Source organism: Pseudopodoces humilis, chromosome 28 (assembly GCF_049639895.1).
Source record: "Pseudopodoces humilis isolate 2021_Gansu_Grassland_sample_001 chromosome 28, ASM4963989v1, whole genome shotgun sequence".
NCBI classification, from domain to species: Eukaryota; Metazoa; Chordata; class Aves; order Passeriformes; family Paridae; genus Pseudopodoces; species Pseudopodoces humilis.
Genome location: NC_142227.1, coordinates 134,706 through 151,500, shown reverse-complemented (window position 1 = coordinate 151,500; position 16,795 = coordinate 134,706). Strand labels below are relative to the sequence as shown.

At 46.0% G+C, this 16,795-nt stretch overlaps 2 protein-coding genes across 5 annotated transcripts; both read left to right on the top strand.

Annotated features, from left to right (window-relative positions):
- The first annotated feature begins 1,889 nt into the window (after positions 1-1,889).
- On the top strand, positions 1,890-10,667 carry TPM4 (tropomyosin 4). 4 transcript variants are annotated; one of them, XM_005531611.3, is made up of 9 exons: positions 1,890-2,210; positions 4,173-4,298; positions 7,283-7,416; positions 7,681-7,798; positions 8,185-8,255; positions 8,474-8,549; positions 8,843-8,905; positions 8,985-9,054; positions 10,255-10,667. In XM_005531611.3, exons 1-9 carry the CDS (start codon positions 2,097-2,099, stop codon positions 10,335-10,337), a joined length of 855 nt encoding a protein of 284 aa, XP_005531668.1. In that variant the 5' UTR covers positions 1,890-2,096; the 3' UTR covers positions 10,338-10,667. The 4 variants fall into 4 exon arrangements, with proteins under 4 accessions (XP_005531668.1, XP_087923741.1, XP_087923742.1 ...); XM_088067615.1 differs by lacking the exon at positions 10,255-10,667 and adding an exon at positions 9,544-9,773; XM_088067616.1 differs by lacking the exons at positions 1,890-2,210; positions 4,173-4,298; positions 10,255-10,667 and adding exons at positions 5,089-5,291; positions 9,544-9,773.
- A 217-nt stretch (positions 10,668-10,884) lies between these two features.
- On the top strand, positions 10,885-16,218 carry RAB8A (RAB8A, member RAS oncogene family). Its single transcript, XM_005531608.3, has 8 exons — positions 10,885-11,044; positions 11,395-11,455; positions 11,688-11,748; positions 12,112-12,189; positions 12,617-12,706; positions 13,335-13,400; positions 13,752-13,802; positions 14,705-16,218. The coding sequence occupies exons 1-8, from the start codon at positions 10,885-10,887 to the stop codon at positions 14,795-14,797; spliced, it is 660 nt and encodes a 219-aa protein (XP_005531665.2). The 3' UTR covers positions 14,798-16,218.
- Positions 16,219-16,795: the final 577 nt, after the last annotated feature.

Sequence of the window (16,795 nt, the reverse complement as noted above, 5' to 3'; positions counted from 1 at the left end):
GGAAAACAAAAGCTGTGCACACAAGCGAAGGAAAGCAGGGACTTAATTCCTGTGGGCAGGTGTTGCGCACAGGCACAACAGGAGAGAACAGGGCCCCATCCCATGGAATGGTGACATGGGAAGACAAATGCCATCACTCCAAAAGTTCCCCATTTGCTCCTCCTTCTCCCCATTTATATCCTGAGTGTGATGTCAGATCTGGAATATCCTGGCTGGGTCCCCCCTCCCAATCTCTCAGGCACCCTCAGCCCCTTCCCCAGCATGGTTCTGTAAGCGGCAGGAAAGGCCTTGGCTCTGTGCAAGCTCAGCAATAACAGGAACATCACTATATTTTCAATCCTGTGTACAGAACGAATTCAAACCACAGCCTCGTACCAGCCAATGGGAAGGAAATCAACTCTATCCCAGCCACAGGCATTGTGCTGGTGTTGGCTTCGTGTCCACTCTACCATCATGTTTAGCTCAATAAAGGGCAGATTTTTCCTTAAAAGTCTCTCCCAAATACCTTTCATTGCTGTGCCAGCTCTGCCCCAGAGGATGGGGAAGTTCTGAGTCTTGTGCCAAGTGTCCTGGTGCCCTTATGGCTGGGGATGCTGTAAGCACTTGCACGGAGGGATGGAGGGGTTGTGCAGGAAGTTCAGGCTGTGAGTGACACGGGAGGGAGCACAGGGCTGCAGAGAGCAGAGCATGGCAGAACTGAGGAGGGAAGGGGCATTGTATGCTCAACAGGGCCTGGACTGGGGAAAGAACTGGGGGAATGTGAAGGCTGGGTATCAGGAAAAGGTTCTTCCCCCAGAGGGTGGCTGGGCACTGAACATACTCCCCAGGGAACAGTCACAGCCCCAAGGCTTCCAGAGCTCCAGGAGTGTTTGGGCAACACTCAGACACAGGATGGGACTGTTGGGGTATCTGTGCAGAACCAGGAGTTGGACTTGATGATCCCTGTGGGATCCATCTCAGTATATGCCATGGCTTTATGCAGGTGCCAGGGTAGCAAAGTCACAAAGTACTGCCAGGTTGCCCTGGAAGGTGCCGTACATCAGAACCTCAGAGCAGTCAGGACAAGGCTGTGTTGGGCTGTGAGGCTCAGCAAGAGCATGTGAAGGGATGGAATGGTTTTGGGGACGCATTTAATAGAGCTGCAAAAGGAAGCAGAGCTCGTTCTGGGGCCATTGGATGTTCTGCTTGGTGGAGCAGCTCCACTCTGTCAGTGGAGCTACTCCTGTTCTCCCTAGAGCCTGCTCTTCCCTGACAGAGTGAAGGTGACTCCTTCATACAGCAGAAGGAATCATTTAGGGTGCTCATCAGACTGTGACTTCAGGTGGTGTTCAGTTCCCCAAGTATTTAGTGAGGGAAATTTCAAGGACAGGCACTCAAACTCACTGAGTTTGCCTTGAGTCTGAACTTGACATCTAAATTTGAGCTCTGTTATGTGTTATACTATCACACATTATAGCTAGTTCCTTAACACCAGTGCTTATTTTTACATCAAAAAACCTCTGCTGTCTCATATCCTGCATCTTTTTATAACTTAAATTTAGCTACCTCTTAAGCATAGATGTTTTAAAAATTTTATTTATTTATTTTATGGATGGATTTATTTTGGAGTAACCTAAAGAGATCCTTCCCTTCATTAGCCTCATGCCATTATTCCAGGAAGGCAGGCCATTCCCAAGATCTGCTGGGTTGGTTAATTGCTCTGCGCACACAAAGGGGAGCTAATCAGCTTTTTTTCAAGCATGTGTTCATATGTCAACACTTTTGCTTCTGTCAGAAGCTTAAAAATGGAAACCGTTTTCTCTTTAAGAAAACAGGACCCAAATAAGGAGATGGAGTGATGAAGATTCCTCTAGTGAGTCTGTTCCAGCTTATTCCTTAGAAAGGCTGTGGATAGAACACCAGAGAAGAGGCCAATAGATCTGGGTTTTGTCCAGGGGGCCTCTGGTTTTAAAGCTCTCTAAAACCACTCGTAGCTCATTTTCCCTGTGACTTGCCTGGGTACAACTTCTTTCTCTGTCCAAGCTGTTAAAAATCTAGAATTTTACTAATCAGATTTTTTTAGTTGTGTGACAGATCCATCCTGTCCTTGAGCAAAAATGGAAGCTATTAAGAAGAAGATGCAGATGTTGAAGTTAGACAAAGAGAATGCCATTGACAGAGCAGAGCAGGCTGAGACGGATAAGAAGGCAGCTGAGGACAAATGTAAGCAGGTAAGTGGAAATAAAATCACTGGCAATGTGTGTGCTGTGGAAGTATAACAAAATACTGTGTGGCGATGCTCTGATTCAGAAAGCAAAATAATTTGAAGTCAGTTTTCTGTTAATCTTCTTTTGAAGTGTTTTGCCTTTTTGTTATGCTTGTACAACCAGGACTAGGCTGTAACTTCTCAGCCATTTCAGTTTTTCCAAAATTAACATCATGCACAGATTATTAACAGTACTTTCTCTAAGTTTTCTTGAATCTTACATAATTTTCCTAATTTTCTCATGCTTTGATTCCATGCAAAAGGCCTTTACATATTTAAAATCAAAGTTGTAAACCCTGACACCTGTAGGACTAGTGTTAATAGAGTCAGCTGTGTCTAAACATTAATTAAGCCTCTCCCTGAAGTGAATTAATAAAGTTCACTTCAAGTTCTTGGTGCAGAGAGTTCCCCTTAGAGGTGCCAGCTAAGACTCAACAGGAGATATGTTCTCTTATTATTTTTTTTTGTCAAGAATAATGGACAATATCCTAATTTGAATGTTGTTCTTTTAACTGAATTCTAATGATAACATTTTCATATTATTTTGCTTTTCAATGTCTTTATTCTGGGTGTCTGTCTCGTATTTGAGCTTTAGTATTTCCAGAATGATATTGAAATGTTAGCTGACTACATTCAAGTTTTTACAGCACTTCTTGTAAAAGTACAACGTCTTTCCCTTTTATGTTCTCTAAATTGGGCTGCTTCTATATCTTCCACACTGCTCTAATATGTTATCTGACCTAATATTTCTTCTTCTTTAGAAAAATAAATCTTTGATCTTACTCCTCTCTTCTGAATTGTCTTAAATTTTTCAGCTTCTTTTTTAATGTGGGCACAGTACTCAAACAGTTACTTAAATATTCATACACAAAGCCAGCATCTGCTTTATGCTGTTCACTGTCCCTCCGTTAGAATATCCAAGCAAGGTTTGCAGTTCTCTCACACTATCTGCTTACTCTCTGCAACGTAACAACATTCCAGAATAGCACACTACCAAAAATGTCTTTAAAACTACCAGTGAAACTAAAATGAAGTACACCAAAACACAAATTATTCTGATAGAGTAAATTTCTGTAAAGGTGGAGCTAAATGGATAAATCAGTATCTCAACAGACTGAGTTATTGTGTGTTGCAAATGAAAGGATGAAGCAGATGGGTTTGCGGGCCCGCCCTTATCAGCAGCAAGCCTTTGATAACGTGAATTCTTCAGGGAGCATGAGACAGTTTGTCACTAAACAGTCTCCCAGCAGGTTATAAATAGCACCATTCTAGTGAACAATATGGATTTATATGGTATGGAGGAGTCTGAGCCTCACTGCATAATGTAGCATATCATGTTGGGCTACAGCTAGAGAATAATCCAGGTTGGAAAGGGACCTCCTGAGGTCACCAAGTCCCACTTATAGCAAGGCCAGCCCTGTTCCCCTCCACATCCAGTGTACCTCATTTGGCTTGAAGTGTCCTGAACCACACACAAAGATCGTTAAGGAAGGACCACTAATTTTTTTCAGCTGTACAGGAATTGAATATAATATAATATAATTCCCAAAAGATCACCAGGTAAGTGTTTGAATAAACGCTGAAAGGACATAATTCAAAAACATCTATCATTATGCTGCAAAACTGCTGCAGGATGTCCAAAAAACCAAAAATGTGAGGTGAAAAAGGGCTTATACCAAGTTCTGTATTAAACCAGATCCTCTGTGTGTGGTGGCAGGCAATGTTGTTCAAAGCTGACATGTTTTTAATGATCCTTCCCTAGTAACTGCTTCCAGTCATTTTCAGACTGCTGTCAGAAGCAGAACTTTGATCTGGTCTTTTGTATGCTATATTGGGTTAAAACTAATAGTAAAGAGTGGTTTTATAATATTAAATTGTAACTGATACTACATCAGTGTGCTCACTTGAGGGTTTTTTCTCTTGAAAGGTAGAGGATGAGCTGGTAGCTCTGCAGAAGAAGTTGAAAGGAACTGAAGATGAGCTTGATAAGTACTCAGAGGCTCTCAAAGATGCCCAAGAAAAACTGGAGCAGGCTGAGAAGAAGGCCACCGATGTACGTATCCATGGCTAACGCTTGCCTGTAACTCTGTTCTGTGTATTTTGTATGCACTTCACTGGTTATATGCAGGATATGTGGGGCATAGACAGGCGGGGTTACGGTGCCAGGTTTTAATCTCCTCCCCCCTGCTAAAAAGGGAGCGGGGCTCTTCTGCACCGAGACCATGGCACACGCAGCTGTCCCCGGGAGCCGGCATCACCTGAGGCTCGATGGGTACCTGGAGGGTATCTGGTGGGACTCTGGTGGACCTTCCCCCACCCCCCCCCAGAAAGGATGGAAATTCCCGAGGAAAGGAAAAATCTCCTTTAATAAAAGTAGACAAAATGGTGACTTTTGAGGCAAAATGGGACGGCAGTAGAACTACGCCGTAGCATAAGGATGCCCTTTGCCTTCATCCCCGCGGCAGGGTTAAAGGCCAGGCCAAGCTCCCCGCCACAGCCCGCCCCGTTGTGGCAGTGACGAAGCGCGGGCAGGGCCCGGCAGCAGCACCGTGCACACCGGGTGTTTGAGGCGCGGGGAGCGCGGCGGGCAGGGCCCGGCAGCAGCACCGTGCACACCGGGTGTTTGAGGCGCGGGGAGCGCGGCGGGCAGGGCCCGGCAGCAGCACCGTGCACACCGGCTGTTTGAGGCGCGGGGAGCGCGGCGGGCAGGGCCCGGCAGCAGCACCGTGCACACCGGCTGTTTGAGGCGCGGGGAGCGCGGCTGCCGGGGCCGCAGCCCGGGCGGGCCAGGAGCGGGGCGGCTCCTCCGAGCGACGTCACCGCCCCGCCTCCCGCCGCGTGACGTCACCGGGCCATTGAAAGGCGCGGGCCCGCCACGTGCAGCATCTCCGCGCCCAGCCCGCCGTCCGCGCCCATGGCCGCGCCGAGCTCCCTGGAAGCCGTCAAGAGGAAGATCCAGTGCCTGCAGCAACAGGCGGATGAGGCGGAGGATCGCGCCCAGGTCCTCCAGCGGGAGCTGGACCTGGAACGGGACCTGCGGGAGAAAGTGAGACCGCCCGGGCTGCCTGCTCGCCTCTCTCGGTCGCTCTCTCCCGGGCTGCTCCTTCCTTCCTGTCTCTGGCTCTCTCTCGCTGGGGCGCGCCCGGCTCTTCCCCGCTGCGGGAGGACGGCTTGGCCGCCGGCTGCCTCCATCCCTCGGCTGTCCTCGCGCTGCTCCGCTCCACTCCGCACTCACCGCCCGCGGGAGCCGCCGTTGCTGCCGCAGCGCCGCGCCCGCACCATCCTGGCCCGCCCGCGGGGGAACCGGGCGCGGCGGCGGCTCGGCCCCGGCGCCCGCCGCTTATCGCGCTTTGGGGCCCATTCCCGCGGAAAAGGCGTTTGAGCACCGATCGGCACTGGGGAGCGATCGAGAGTTTAGTAGGAAATGCCTGTTTAATTAGGGAAATCGCTGCATGACACAGGAGCGGGGAGTTCCCGCCTCTCGGCGCCGCACAGCTGGGAAATGTCCGAACTGCTGAAAAATAACTTTCCGTCCTGGTTTTCACAAAGAAATGCGAATTCTCCGCTAGCGTGCGGATCTCCCGGGGTTGGACAGCTGGTTTCACTTAGATTTGTGTGCGATCAGCCTTCCCGGCATCTTCCTGCTATTTTATCACATGTCAGCGAGTTAGTTTTACCGTATAAGGACTGCGGGCTGCTGCTGGGAGAGGTGGAGCCAGGCTCACCCCAGATTCCCAGTGGCCCCGGCTCCAGAGCCATGGAATCTTGCTGAACTAAAATGTGACTTAAAAGTACCCTATCTAGTGGAAGAAGTTGCTGCTACAGAACAGATCCCAGTTTTGTACATGATCGATGCCTTGTCTGTAAATCGGGAAGTTAAACACTGCACTGGGTAAAAACAGATGAAATGTTGGATAATTTATGACTAGAGGAATCCTGGGTCAGCTTCCATTTGAAGTCATTGAACTCCTTTCCAAGATGGCTCAGAAGTGAATGGAAACCACTTCCTCTAGCTTAGGAGTGGTCAGTGACCAAATTTGCTAAGCTGCAGCAAAACACTGTTTTTTTCCAAAGTGTTTTAACATAAAGCATAAAACAGCTGCCCCTCCAGGGTCTATATCTCATAAAAGTGTTTGGAAAAAAAAAAAGCTAATCTTATATATAGCAATCCCCCTCAGATTTGGGGACAATAACAAGCACCAGCTTGGCAGTTACTAAAGCAGGGCTTTATTTTCTTCAAAGCCAAGCAATTAAAGGACCTGTATCTTAATAAACACATGCTTATGGACACAAATTTGTCCATGTTGTCTATATCGAGCCTTTCTCCCAGCAGTCTCTTCCATTTATTAACTAGTCTGTTTTTCAGACTTTTAACGGTGTTCAGTTACTGTGCAGTTTATTCAATGATACACAAGCAGATATTACTATTAAGAAATGCATCCCGACTAATTCCTTAAATACCACAGGAAGCAAAGGAAATTTATTTTAAGACTATATCTAATTTTGTCCCAAAAAAGCCTGACTCTGCCATGCTGAGGCCACTGTCTGTGCCCAGCTGACCACATAGAATCTACAGCGTTGCAGGCTAGGGAGCCAGAATGGATCAGGAACTGGCTCAGACTTCACAGTGAGCTGTGACAGGGTGTCAGTGAAACCAAGGGCAGAGAAATCAGCGGTGAAGGTTTTGGAACTAAGCCATCATGGAAACAGTTCATTCTTTAAGTTTGTATATATGCAGCCCTGTGAAGTGCTTCAGAAATACCCTGATCCATTTGCAATCCTGTAGAGTTCCTTTTTGTGAGGCAGGAATGGTAAGTGTCATTAAAAAAAAGAAGGGACAAACACTCACTCTATACCTTGACATTCCTGAGATGCCACAGTTAAGACAAACACAAAAGCAGAGGCAGAAGGGCCTCTGAGCTCCCTTGCATGTCCCAGGGAGATGCTGGTGCAGTTTAAGGAACCTGATTAGTTGGGAGCATTTGCCAGCAGCAAGGGGCTGGTGTAACCCCAGTTCTGGGTGGCTGTTTCATGCAGGCTGAAGGTGAGGTGGCAGCTCTGAACAGACGCATCCAGCTCGTGGAAGAGGAGTTGGATCGCGCCCAGGAACGACTGGCCACAGCCTTGCAGAAATTGGAGGAAGCTGAGAAAGCAGCAGATGAGAGTGAGAGGTACCTTCCTTTTTTATTTTCTGTCGTTAAAAAAGTGGATATATATGAATTAAATACTCCTGTGTCATTTAGTATCTGCATGTGCTCATGTGGGCTGCAGGTCAGAGACTTTAAACTTTTTTACAAGCTTGATTGAGTAATGCCATGATGAACATGATGGTCATAATGGGCCACTTTTGGGTCATAAATACCAAATTCCACTTTGTGAAGTTGAGATAGAAGTGCCATAATGCTTCTACATTAAACATGCTTTGACTTCTGCAGAGGAATGAAGGTTATTGAGAACAGAGCAATGAAAGATGAAGAGAAAATGGAAATTCAGGAAATGCAGTTGAAGGAGGCCAAGCACATTGCTGAAGAAGCTGACCGCAAGTATGAGGAGGTAAAAGGGAGAAGGAAATGGTAAAACATACAGAAGGGCCATGAACAATAATGCTACTCTTCAGTTTAGCCCCAGCAAGTAGGAATTTTAATAGTGATTTGCAGCATGTTAGGTACCTAATGCTAAAAATACTGCAAAATCTAAATAATTGGGGAGGGCTGTTGTAGCTTTATGTATGTGTATTGGTATATCCTTTAACCGAATTCCTTATTCTAGAGGAAGCAAGAATGGAGTACTTCTGACTGCTTTTTGAAATCTGTAAGGAAGGTGTCCCAGCCTGTGGCAGGGGATGGAACTAGAAGATTTTTGAGGTCCCTCCCAACCCAAACTGTGCTGTCATTCTGTGAACTACAGACTGGCCTGACACAGGTGTTGTCTTTTTACAGGTTGCCCGTAAACTGGTTATTTTGGAGGGTGAACTGGAAAGAGCTGAGGAGCGTGCAGAGGTGTCTGAAGTGTGAGTAACTTTTTAGAATTCAATGAAGATCAACATTCCATTTCATTAAGAAAATCTGGTAGGCAAACATGTAGTTGGTACTTGCAGAAGAGTTTGTTTGTACACTATATACCTGGTTTTCTTCTTTCAAACTTAATTACTTCCTCCTTTGTATTCTTTAGAATCCTCCAATCATAACAGGAACACTAATAATTCATACTTATATTTTCCCCTTATAGTAAATGTAGTGACCTTGAAGAGGAGTTAAAGAACGTCACAAACAACCTGAAATCTTTGGAAGCTCAATCTGAAAAGGTTGGTTCTTTCAGTCAACTACAGGACATGGGCAAAGCCAAAACTTGTGTATAGAAATCATAGAAATAAGCTAGAAATACAAAGCAGATGAGAAGTTTTACCTGCCTGCTTGTGGATACCACTCCTTCAGTTCTGCCCAAACAAGCCTGAAGGTCTGGGGGAGAGGAGAAAAGCATGGAAATGGTGTTTGCAGCTGTTGTAAAAGGATGAGTGCTTATGAATAGGTCACAGTTGCATAAACATTTATTCTTTTTGCTACAACTTCCCTTAAAGAGTGTTTATTGTTTTCACAGTACTCAGAAAAAGAAGATAAATATGAAGAAGAAATCAAGATTCTTTCTGACAAGCTGAAAGAAGTGAGTTTGGCCATCCCTAAACTGTCTTTGGGCATAATCTTTCTAGGAGCATCCAATGATGCTATTTCAACTTTTTTAGGCTGAAACTCGTGCGGAATTTGCAGAGAGAACTGTTGCCAAACTGGAAAAGTCTATTGATGACCTGGAAGGTATGCAATGACTCAAGTTTTGTTAAAAGTGTCCTGTTTCAAATTGGAGAACAAATTCAAGGAGTGGGTGGTTGGTTTTATTGGGAAAGAACAGCAGCACTCATCAGGCATATTGGTAGATGGGTGTGATGTGTCCACTGGACACCTGCCCTGTGTGATGGAAGTTCTCCTGAAAAAGGTTTTCTTTCATAAGGTTGGTAACAATGACCTGATTATGGCCAGTTTTTCCACGCCCTACTTAATCTGTTTACTGGAAAATAATTGCGAGATTACAAAAAGACAAAATGTTCACATAGGTGAAACTTCTGACCAGCTCTGTGAGCCTTTTGCTTTCCTTCTGATACTCAACTACACTTCTGTTTTCTTTTGTTTTTCTCCCCAACTTCTTTGGCTGCTGTTGCCTTTTGCCTGTCTTCGTTCTCCTCCTGTGGCTTCTTCTCTTCCCTGCATTTCTTGCTGGCCTGTTCCTGCTGCCCTCATGACTGACAGATGAGCTCTACGCTCAGAAGCTGAAGTACAAAGCCATCAGTGAGGAGCTCGACCATGCCCTCAACGACATGACCTCTTTGTGACCTGCCCTTGTGTGGGGACTCAGGGCACTCACTGTGTTTTCTCATGCTTTTCTTGCCTGTAATCCCTGTCACTCCTGTGCCACTTCCACAAGCAACCCTTCCATCCCCATGGGAACTGAGCTCAATAAAACATACCTCTGCCTTTCATCTTTAAGGGTTTACTTCTATATAAATCACCTCAAATACACTGGTGTTGACACCAAAAACACATTCAGCTCCTCATGTGGGGTTGGGCAAGACACAGTCAGGATGGGGCAGGACCTGGCTCTGGCAAACACTTGAATTTTAGTGTTCCCAGGGATGCAGGTGTCAGCAAAAAGCTTTAAGTGCACTCATTGTCTACTTGTGCTCCACCAGCCTGGTTAAAAACCTCTCAGACCAAGGAGAACACAGCACAACATGTCCTATAAATGACACAATGACGCATTAAAACACAGGTCTTTCACATTCCATGAGACATGTCCAAAAACCTCCCATAAGGACAGCAATTACAAAAAAATTTGCCCTGATTTGACGATACTGCTATAAAGGTGTCTTAAATATGAAGGTAAGTTACCCCAGGTTTTATTTAAAGAGAAAAGGCTATAAAATAATGTGATTTAAATCTTGTGGTTTTCTTTCTCACCAGAAAAACTTGCTCAAGCCAAAGAGGAGAACTTGGGCTTGCACCAGACACTGGACCAGACGCTAAACGAACTGAACTGTATATGAGAGGCACAGAGCTGACAGCACCCACCAGGAACCAGCCCTGTCCCTGCATCGTTCCTCTGTCCTTTCTCTCTCTGTATCCTGGAAAAGCCAATTAAGTTATGACCAGCAAAGCCACACCATAGGCTCTGGGCATCCCTCGGGGCCAGCTCATCCCGAGAGCCCCCAGGGAGCCCCTGATGCACCGGGGCTGCTGCGAGTCCCGTGCCGTGGCTGTTCTCACGGTTCTTTAGTCCTTCCATAGAAACCCCGGTAGAAGCTGCACCCAAGCGGTGGCGCCACGTCCGCGGGCCCCTGTCCCTGCCGTTTCATATTAAACAATTTCTCTCAGTAGCGAGGCCTCTTCGCGGCTTTTGTAGCGCTGCTGCTCGGGGGCGTGGCGTCACGGGAGTGACGTCACTGCGTCACCGCCCGGCCTCGCCTATCCGTAACAGGAAATGACGGACAGCAGCGGTGGGGCCGACAGCCAACCGCAGCGCCGCTTACACACGCGTCAAGGCCGCCCGCCAATGGCGTGCCGGCTCCGTGCGCTCTCCGCCGGGCTCGGCCAATGAGCGTGTGGCGGGCGGGGCCTGTGCCCACCAACATGGCGAAGACCTACGATTACCTGTTCAAGCTGCTGCTGATCGGCGACTCGGGCGTGGGCAAGACCTGTGCCCTGTTCCGCTTTTCCGAGGACGCCTTCAACGCCACCTTCATCTCCACCATCGGTGAGCGCCGGCCGCGGCTGCGCCTCGCTGCGCTCCGCACCGGCCCGCCCGGGGGTCCCGCGGGGAGGCGGCGGCTTGTCCCGTTCGGGGCTTTGGCTTCGGCTACCGCAGCTCCGGGCTCGGGCCCCCGTTCCGGAGGGGCGGATTCGCCGCCATGGCGGGGGGCTCCGTACGGGGTCCGTGAGGGGCTGCTCCGTCCGGCCCCGCAGCCCCTGGGAGCCGGCCGGTGCTGGGGAGCAGCGGGGAGGGAGCTCTGAGGACGTGAAACTGAGCAGCGTAATTGAAGGGAAAGCCGCTGGATCTGGCCTTTCGGCAGGACCTGTGACTAAAGTAATGGATTCTGCTTTCAGGTATCGACTTTAAAATTAGAACGATAGAGCTCGATGGCAAGAGAATCAAGCTGCAGATCTGGTAAGGCTTTTCTGTTGCAGTGAGCGTCTAATAGCTGGGGCTCTGTGGTGTGCGTGGGGATGTGTTAGGTTTTTACCTAGTTATGCTGTTCAGTAGTTTATGGTATCTTAGAGCCCAAAAGATAGTTCTAGTGCTCTGGAGACTGGTTCAAATTTATTTCAATCTTTTGGTAGTGTAAAATGGAGGTAATGTGGAGGTGCTTTGTGTGAGCCCCGTGTTCTGTCTGTTGCAGGGACACAGCTGGGCAGGAGCGATTCCGGACCATCACAACCGCCTACTACAGGGGAGCCATGGTAGGAGCAAATTGGTGATCCTGTGACAGGGGTCGTGAAAAACCCACTGGTGGGTCAGGTCACCTGGGTCTGATGTGGAATACTCACAGCTGACCCTCTCCCAGCGTGGTGGTCTGCCAGGCTGGACACTCACAGCTGTGCTCCTGCTCCAAGTGGTGCTGGAGCTGTGCTGGGACGATGTGGGACTTTGGAAAGGCAGCTTCTTCCATGCTTCGCTCTATGAATACATGTCCCACACACCTTATCTCACTGCCATTAAATGGGAACCAGTTATTAAAAATAGCCACTGTTGACTTGCTCCTCTGTGTTATGGATAAACCTTTAACTGCTGCTGAAACAATCTTTCTCTTTCTTTACCTTTAGGGCATTATGTTAGTGTATGACATCACCAATGAAAAGTCTTTTGAAAATATTCGGAACTGGGTGAGGAATATTGAAGAGGTAATTTCTCCCTTTACTTATTACTGACTGTTAAAAGTGTCATTTCTTCCTCTGAAAGTAACTGAAGCTTAATTGCTTCAGAAGCTTTGCATTTCATCATGTGCTGCGGGGTACTTGGAAGGTAAGTGGGATGAAAATCAGTAATATTTCTGGAATGCCTTGGCTGATAGTGATTTGTTGTGAGGGCTGTAGCCCCTGTACTTCTGAGTGCACCTAATGTGATGGTTTCCTGCACAACAATTGATCCAAGAGCTGCCATGGTGCAGTCACCACACATGCTGGGATGAGGGGTTGGGGGAGCCTAGAAATCTGTGGAAGATTCTCAGGACTGGCATCTCTGTGTTGGGTACTCAGTGGGTGCCTCATCTGTCTGGCAATGTTTATCTACAAAAGCCAAGCCCAAGTCTCTGGTCTGTGTTTGTCTCAGCACGCCTCTCCAGATGTTGAAAAAATGATCCTGGGGAACAAATGTGATGCAAATGACAAAAGACAAGTCTCTAGAGAGCAAGGGGAGAAGGTAAGTGCTGTGGCTTCAATTTATTTTGACTTGGGCTTTTCAGAGTCTTAAGAGCTGCACTGATGAATGCACGCTGCCATGGTACCACAGTGGTGTTCCTGAGTGGAATGACAGAACATTCCCCAAACTGTCGTAGCAGTGCTTTTCCACACTGTGATCAAAAGCAGAACCTGTGTCAAGGATTCTTGTCAATTACCTAACAGATGGCAAGGCAAGGAGTGGGACTTTTCTAAAAGGATGCTAGAGTTGGACATGGAGAAAATGCCTGTTTTGTCTGAAAGCTACTGAGACAGAGGTAGATGGGATTGTCTTTTCTGATGTCAGAAGGTTTTTTTGCAGAGGCTTTTTTTGCACTGTGGTTGTTATGAGACTGACAAGCTATCTATGCAAGAAACAAATGAAAAAGTGCAAGTTAAAACGTGTGCAGAGTGTAAAAGAGCAGAGCAAAGCCAGTGATAACAGATGCCAATTGCAGCGAAATTTAGTTTCTAATTTTTGCTAATTGTTCTGTGTGAGTAAATCCCCAACTCCATTGACTGGTGGCAGCAGGGACAAATGCTGTGCCCAGGATTGTGTTTGGAGCTGTTCCTGTAATTGTTCAACTAATGTGCAATCTGCTTTTGTTCAGCTTGCAGCAAGTTTTGGGATTAAATTCATGGAGACCAGTGCAAAAGCAAATATAAACATAGAGAATGTAAGTACTGATGCCTTCCTCTTGTATTTATTGTCCTCTTTGTGCAAACCAGCAGTGTGGACAGTTGCCCATCCTGGTACGATGCAGAACTCCATTGCTGGGTGCCACAGATGGGTTGTTCAGCACTTGCTGCAGCACAGACCCTGGCTGGGGGTGCCAGTGTGGCTTTGTGACTCAGGAAGGAAGATTGTGGAGCTAGAGAAGGAACATTAAAACCTGGAGCAGAGGGAAAAATACTGAAAGCCTAGCGTTCTTGTGTAGTATGTCAAAACTTGGGAAGGTAGCTTATTGCTAAACAAAACTGTTAGAAAACATTTATTCTGTAACACTAAACTGTTTGACTTGTCACAGGCATTTTTCACTCTTGCAAGAGATATCAAAGCAAAAATGGACAAGAAGTTGGTGAGTTACTTTGATTTTGTCCATGCTGGGTTTAACTAAGAAAAAAAAAGCAAACAAAAAAACCACATTGCAAGAACTGTTTCACAGTGTATAAAAAATGTATCATAGTCTCTTACATGAAAGATCATTGAAAGTTCTAGAAATGTATTCTTAGTTTGTCAGGCTCTGACATTGGTTGTCTTCTGCATTTCAGGAATTAGCTGCAATGGTTGAGGTTTTCGAAATAAAATTATCTGTTATTTGTTCAATAAAAGTCAGGCGGGGGGTAGAGCAGTTTATGATACTTCTCACTCTTGCAGTCTGAAATTCATATATATTAGAGATAGAGGAGGCACACATTATACTTCAGGGTAGAAGCTTCAAACCGTTTAAGAATAGGTAAAGAATTAATGGTTTTGGATAATCTTTGCACATATATCCTGAGTAACAATTGGGTTGTCTTTTTACAACAAATAAATGCACAGTGATGTTGGATTGTTCCTTTAGGAATATGAAATGAAGCTGATGAGGGTTCTTTCTACTCTTACTGGTAATTCCACCTTCATGTGGTGAGATATGAACTGATACAGTGGGATATTTTGTGTCTTGCTGATGATTCCTAGGCCTTTCAACAAGAGCCAGACATGCCCTGTAATTTATTTGTTTTTAATCTCAGTTGTCTTTGAGTTGGTGGAAGCTGAGGCATAAGCACAGTGTGAGCTGGTTGAAGCCAAAAGCTGCAGATGCAGTTCTCCAGTTTTCTGTCATGGCTGGTGTAAGACACAGATAAATGAGTGAAGTATGTTATTGATTGTGGGAAAAGTTTTTGTGTATGTTGGGCTTGGTTCAGCAGAATGGCCAAATGAAGTATGGATGGGAGAATCTGCTAAGTATAAATAACTGGATATTCTTTCCGTCTTCAGGAAGGCAATAGCCCCCAAGGCAGCAACCAGGGAGTCAAAATCACACAAGACCAGCAAAAGAAAAGCAGCTTTTTCCGATGTGTTCTTCTGTGAGGGACACGGCCTTAATCTGAGCTGGACTGTGCCTGTGCTAAGTGAGGTTTCCTCTTTCCATGGACTTAGTGCTCCCAGCGTACCTTGTCACTTTGTGACCATCTGAATAAGAAATGCTTTATTTTGGTAATTGTCTGACTCTTCAGTTTTGGAGATGAAACAAGTTTATTTTTGTCAGATTGCCATTGGGTATGTGTATTGTCTAGCAGAGGAAGAACAGATACACATGTGAGATGCAGCACCATTGCTGACAGACTTCAATATTCATTCGTATCTGTCGTGTATCCAGTTTAGAAAAATGAAGTTATGATCAAAATAAGAAACTTAAATGCCACTGTTAATGAAGTACAGGTGTGATACGTGGTATATGTGTATATCCAGTGTGTAGCTGTACACAGAACAGTGGCGTGAGACCATCCCAGAAATGCACCAAGGTGAGCAGTGCAGGCTGATGCCTTTGCAGGAGAGGTACAAGGGAGCTTTCTGCAGCTCCACCTCTTTACTACTACAGAGAAACTCCTTTATCTCCTTTATCAGTTGTGTCACTCTAGACAATCCACAAGTACAATTGAAGTTTTAAAAAATTCTCCTCAAAAGAATCTCTATTTTTTTTGAAAAAAAGAATGTGTGTTGTAAATAGAATGGGTCCTTACCATTGCTAATTCATCCATATTAGACTTGACTGTGCTTAATTAAGTACTCCAGACATTCAGATGTGTTTAACAGGAGCTGATGGCTACACTGAGTCCTGTACAGATGATCTGTCATCTGTTCTTGGAGAACCAGGGTCAGGCAGGGACACTTACACAAAATCTGTCACCTTAGAATGGGTAGCTTTACCACTCTCCAGGTGGGAATGACTCTAGACCTATCATGACACAGTAGGTAGTTTTAAATCATGACAAGGAAACATATTGCACTGCTCCCAGTTGTGTGTTCCCAAGCACACTTGCTCAGATATGCAAATAAATGTTGCACATCAGAACACTTTATGAAAAGAGAGTTTATCTCTTAGACCGAGACTGGCCTTGCTGCTGCGTGTTAGTCATTGAAGCCGTCAGGCAGCAACAGCCTGTTCACAGGACATGTCAGTGCACATTCTTCCCCAGAAGCAGTCTGTTACTCATTCCCAGAAACCCAGTCCAGTGTATTCTTATGTGTGAAATGCAAGAGCCAGGCACAGCTCCTCGGTGGGTGGTTGCTCCCAGGTCGGGGGCTGCGAGCCTGAGTCTGGCTTAGGCTGACAAAAGGAGGCAGTAAGAGCATCAGCTTCCAAGGCTGCTGTCAAGGGATTGCAGTGATGGTGTACCTGCCTCCAGTGAACACACTAGCTGTGTACTGCAGCTCGCTGGAACTGAAACATGCTTTGTTTACATTAACAACTGCACTTAAGGGTAAAATTAAAGTTGATTTTGAAGTTATTGAATTTACTCACCAGCTTTGTTTTCTTTTGTTTGTGGTATTGAACTCTGGGCCTCAGAGTAGCACCTAGTAAGTGCTGCTGTAGTTAGATATCTGTTGGAGTCACAATTAAACTGTATAAATCTTCAGCATGCAATTGGGCCCAACAGGAATGCTGCCTGTTTTAAAATGGAAAAAGATTTCACTGTGTAAGTTTATAAAAATGCATTTTTAGATGCATTTAGATGATCTCTGTCCTGATTAAAGCTTTCCTCTAACCAGAACCTTATGATGGTTTGGTTTTTTTGTTTACTTGTGGCTTTTTAGCATGAGGACTTGATGAACGTGCCCTGTAGTGGATTGACACACTGATGTATTTGTAGGATAAAACCATGTTAAGTTACTGAAGAGGCTTCTAGACAGTGTGTGCTTCAGAGTGTAGTTAACACAGACCACAGACTGGACAAGCAGCACCCCTATCTTGAGCTAAGGACGTTTTTAAAGAGTTTGTGTGTGCTTCAAGAAATGATTGAGGCACAGCTGGGGTGGTGATAAGACTGGCTAGATTTCCTACATAACTGTAACCATTTGCTTCTG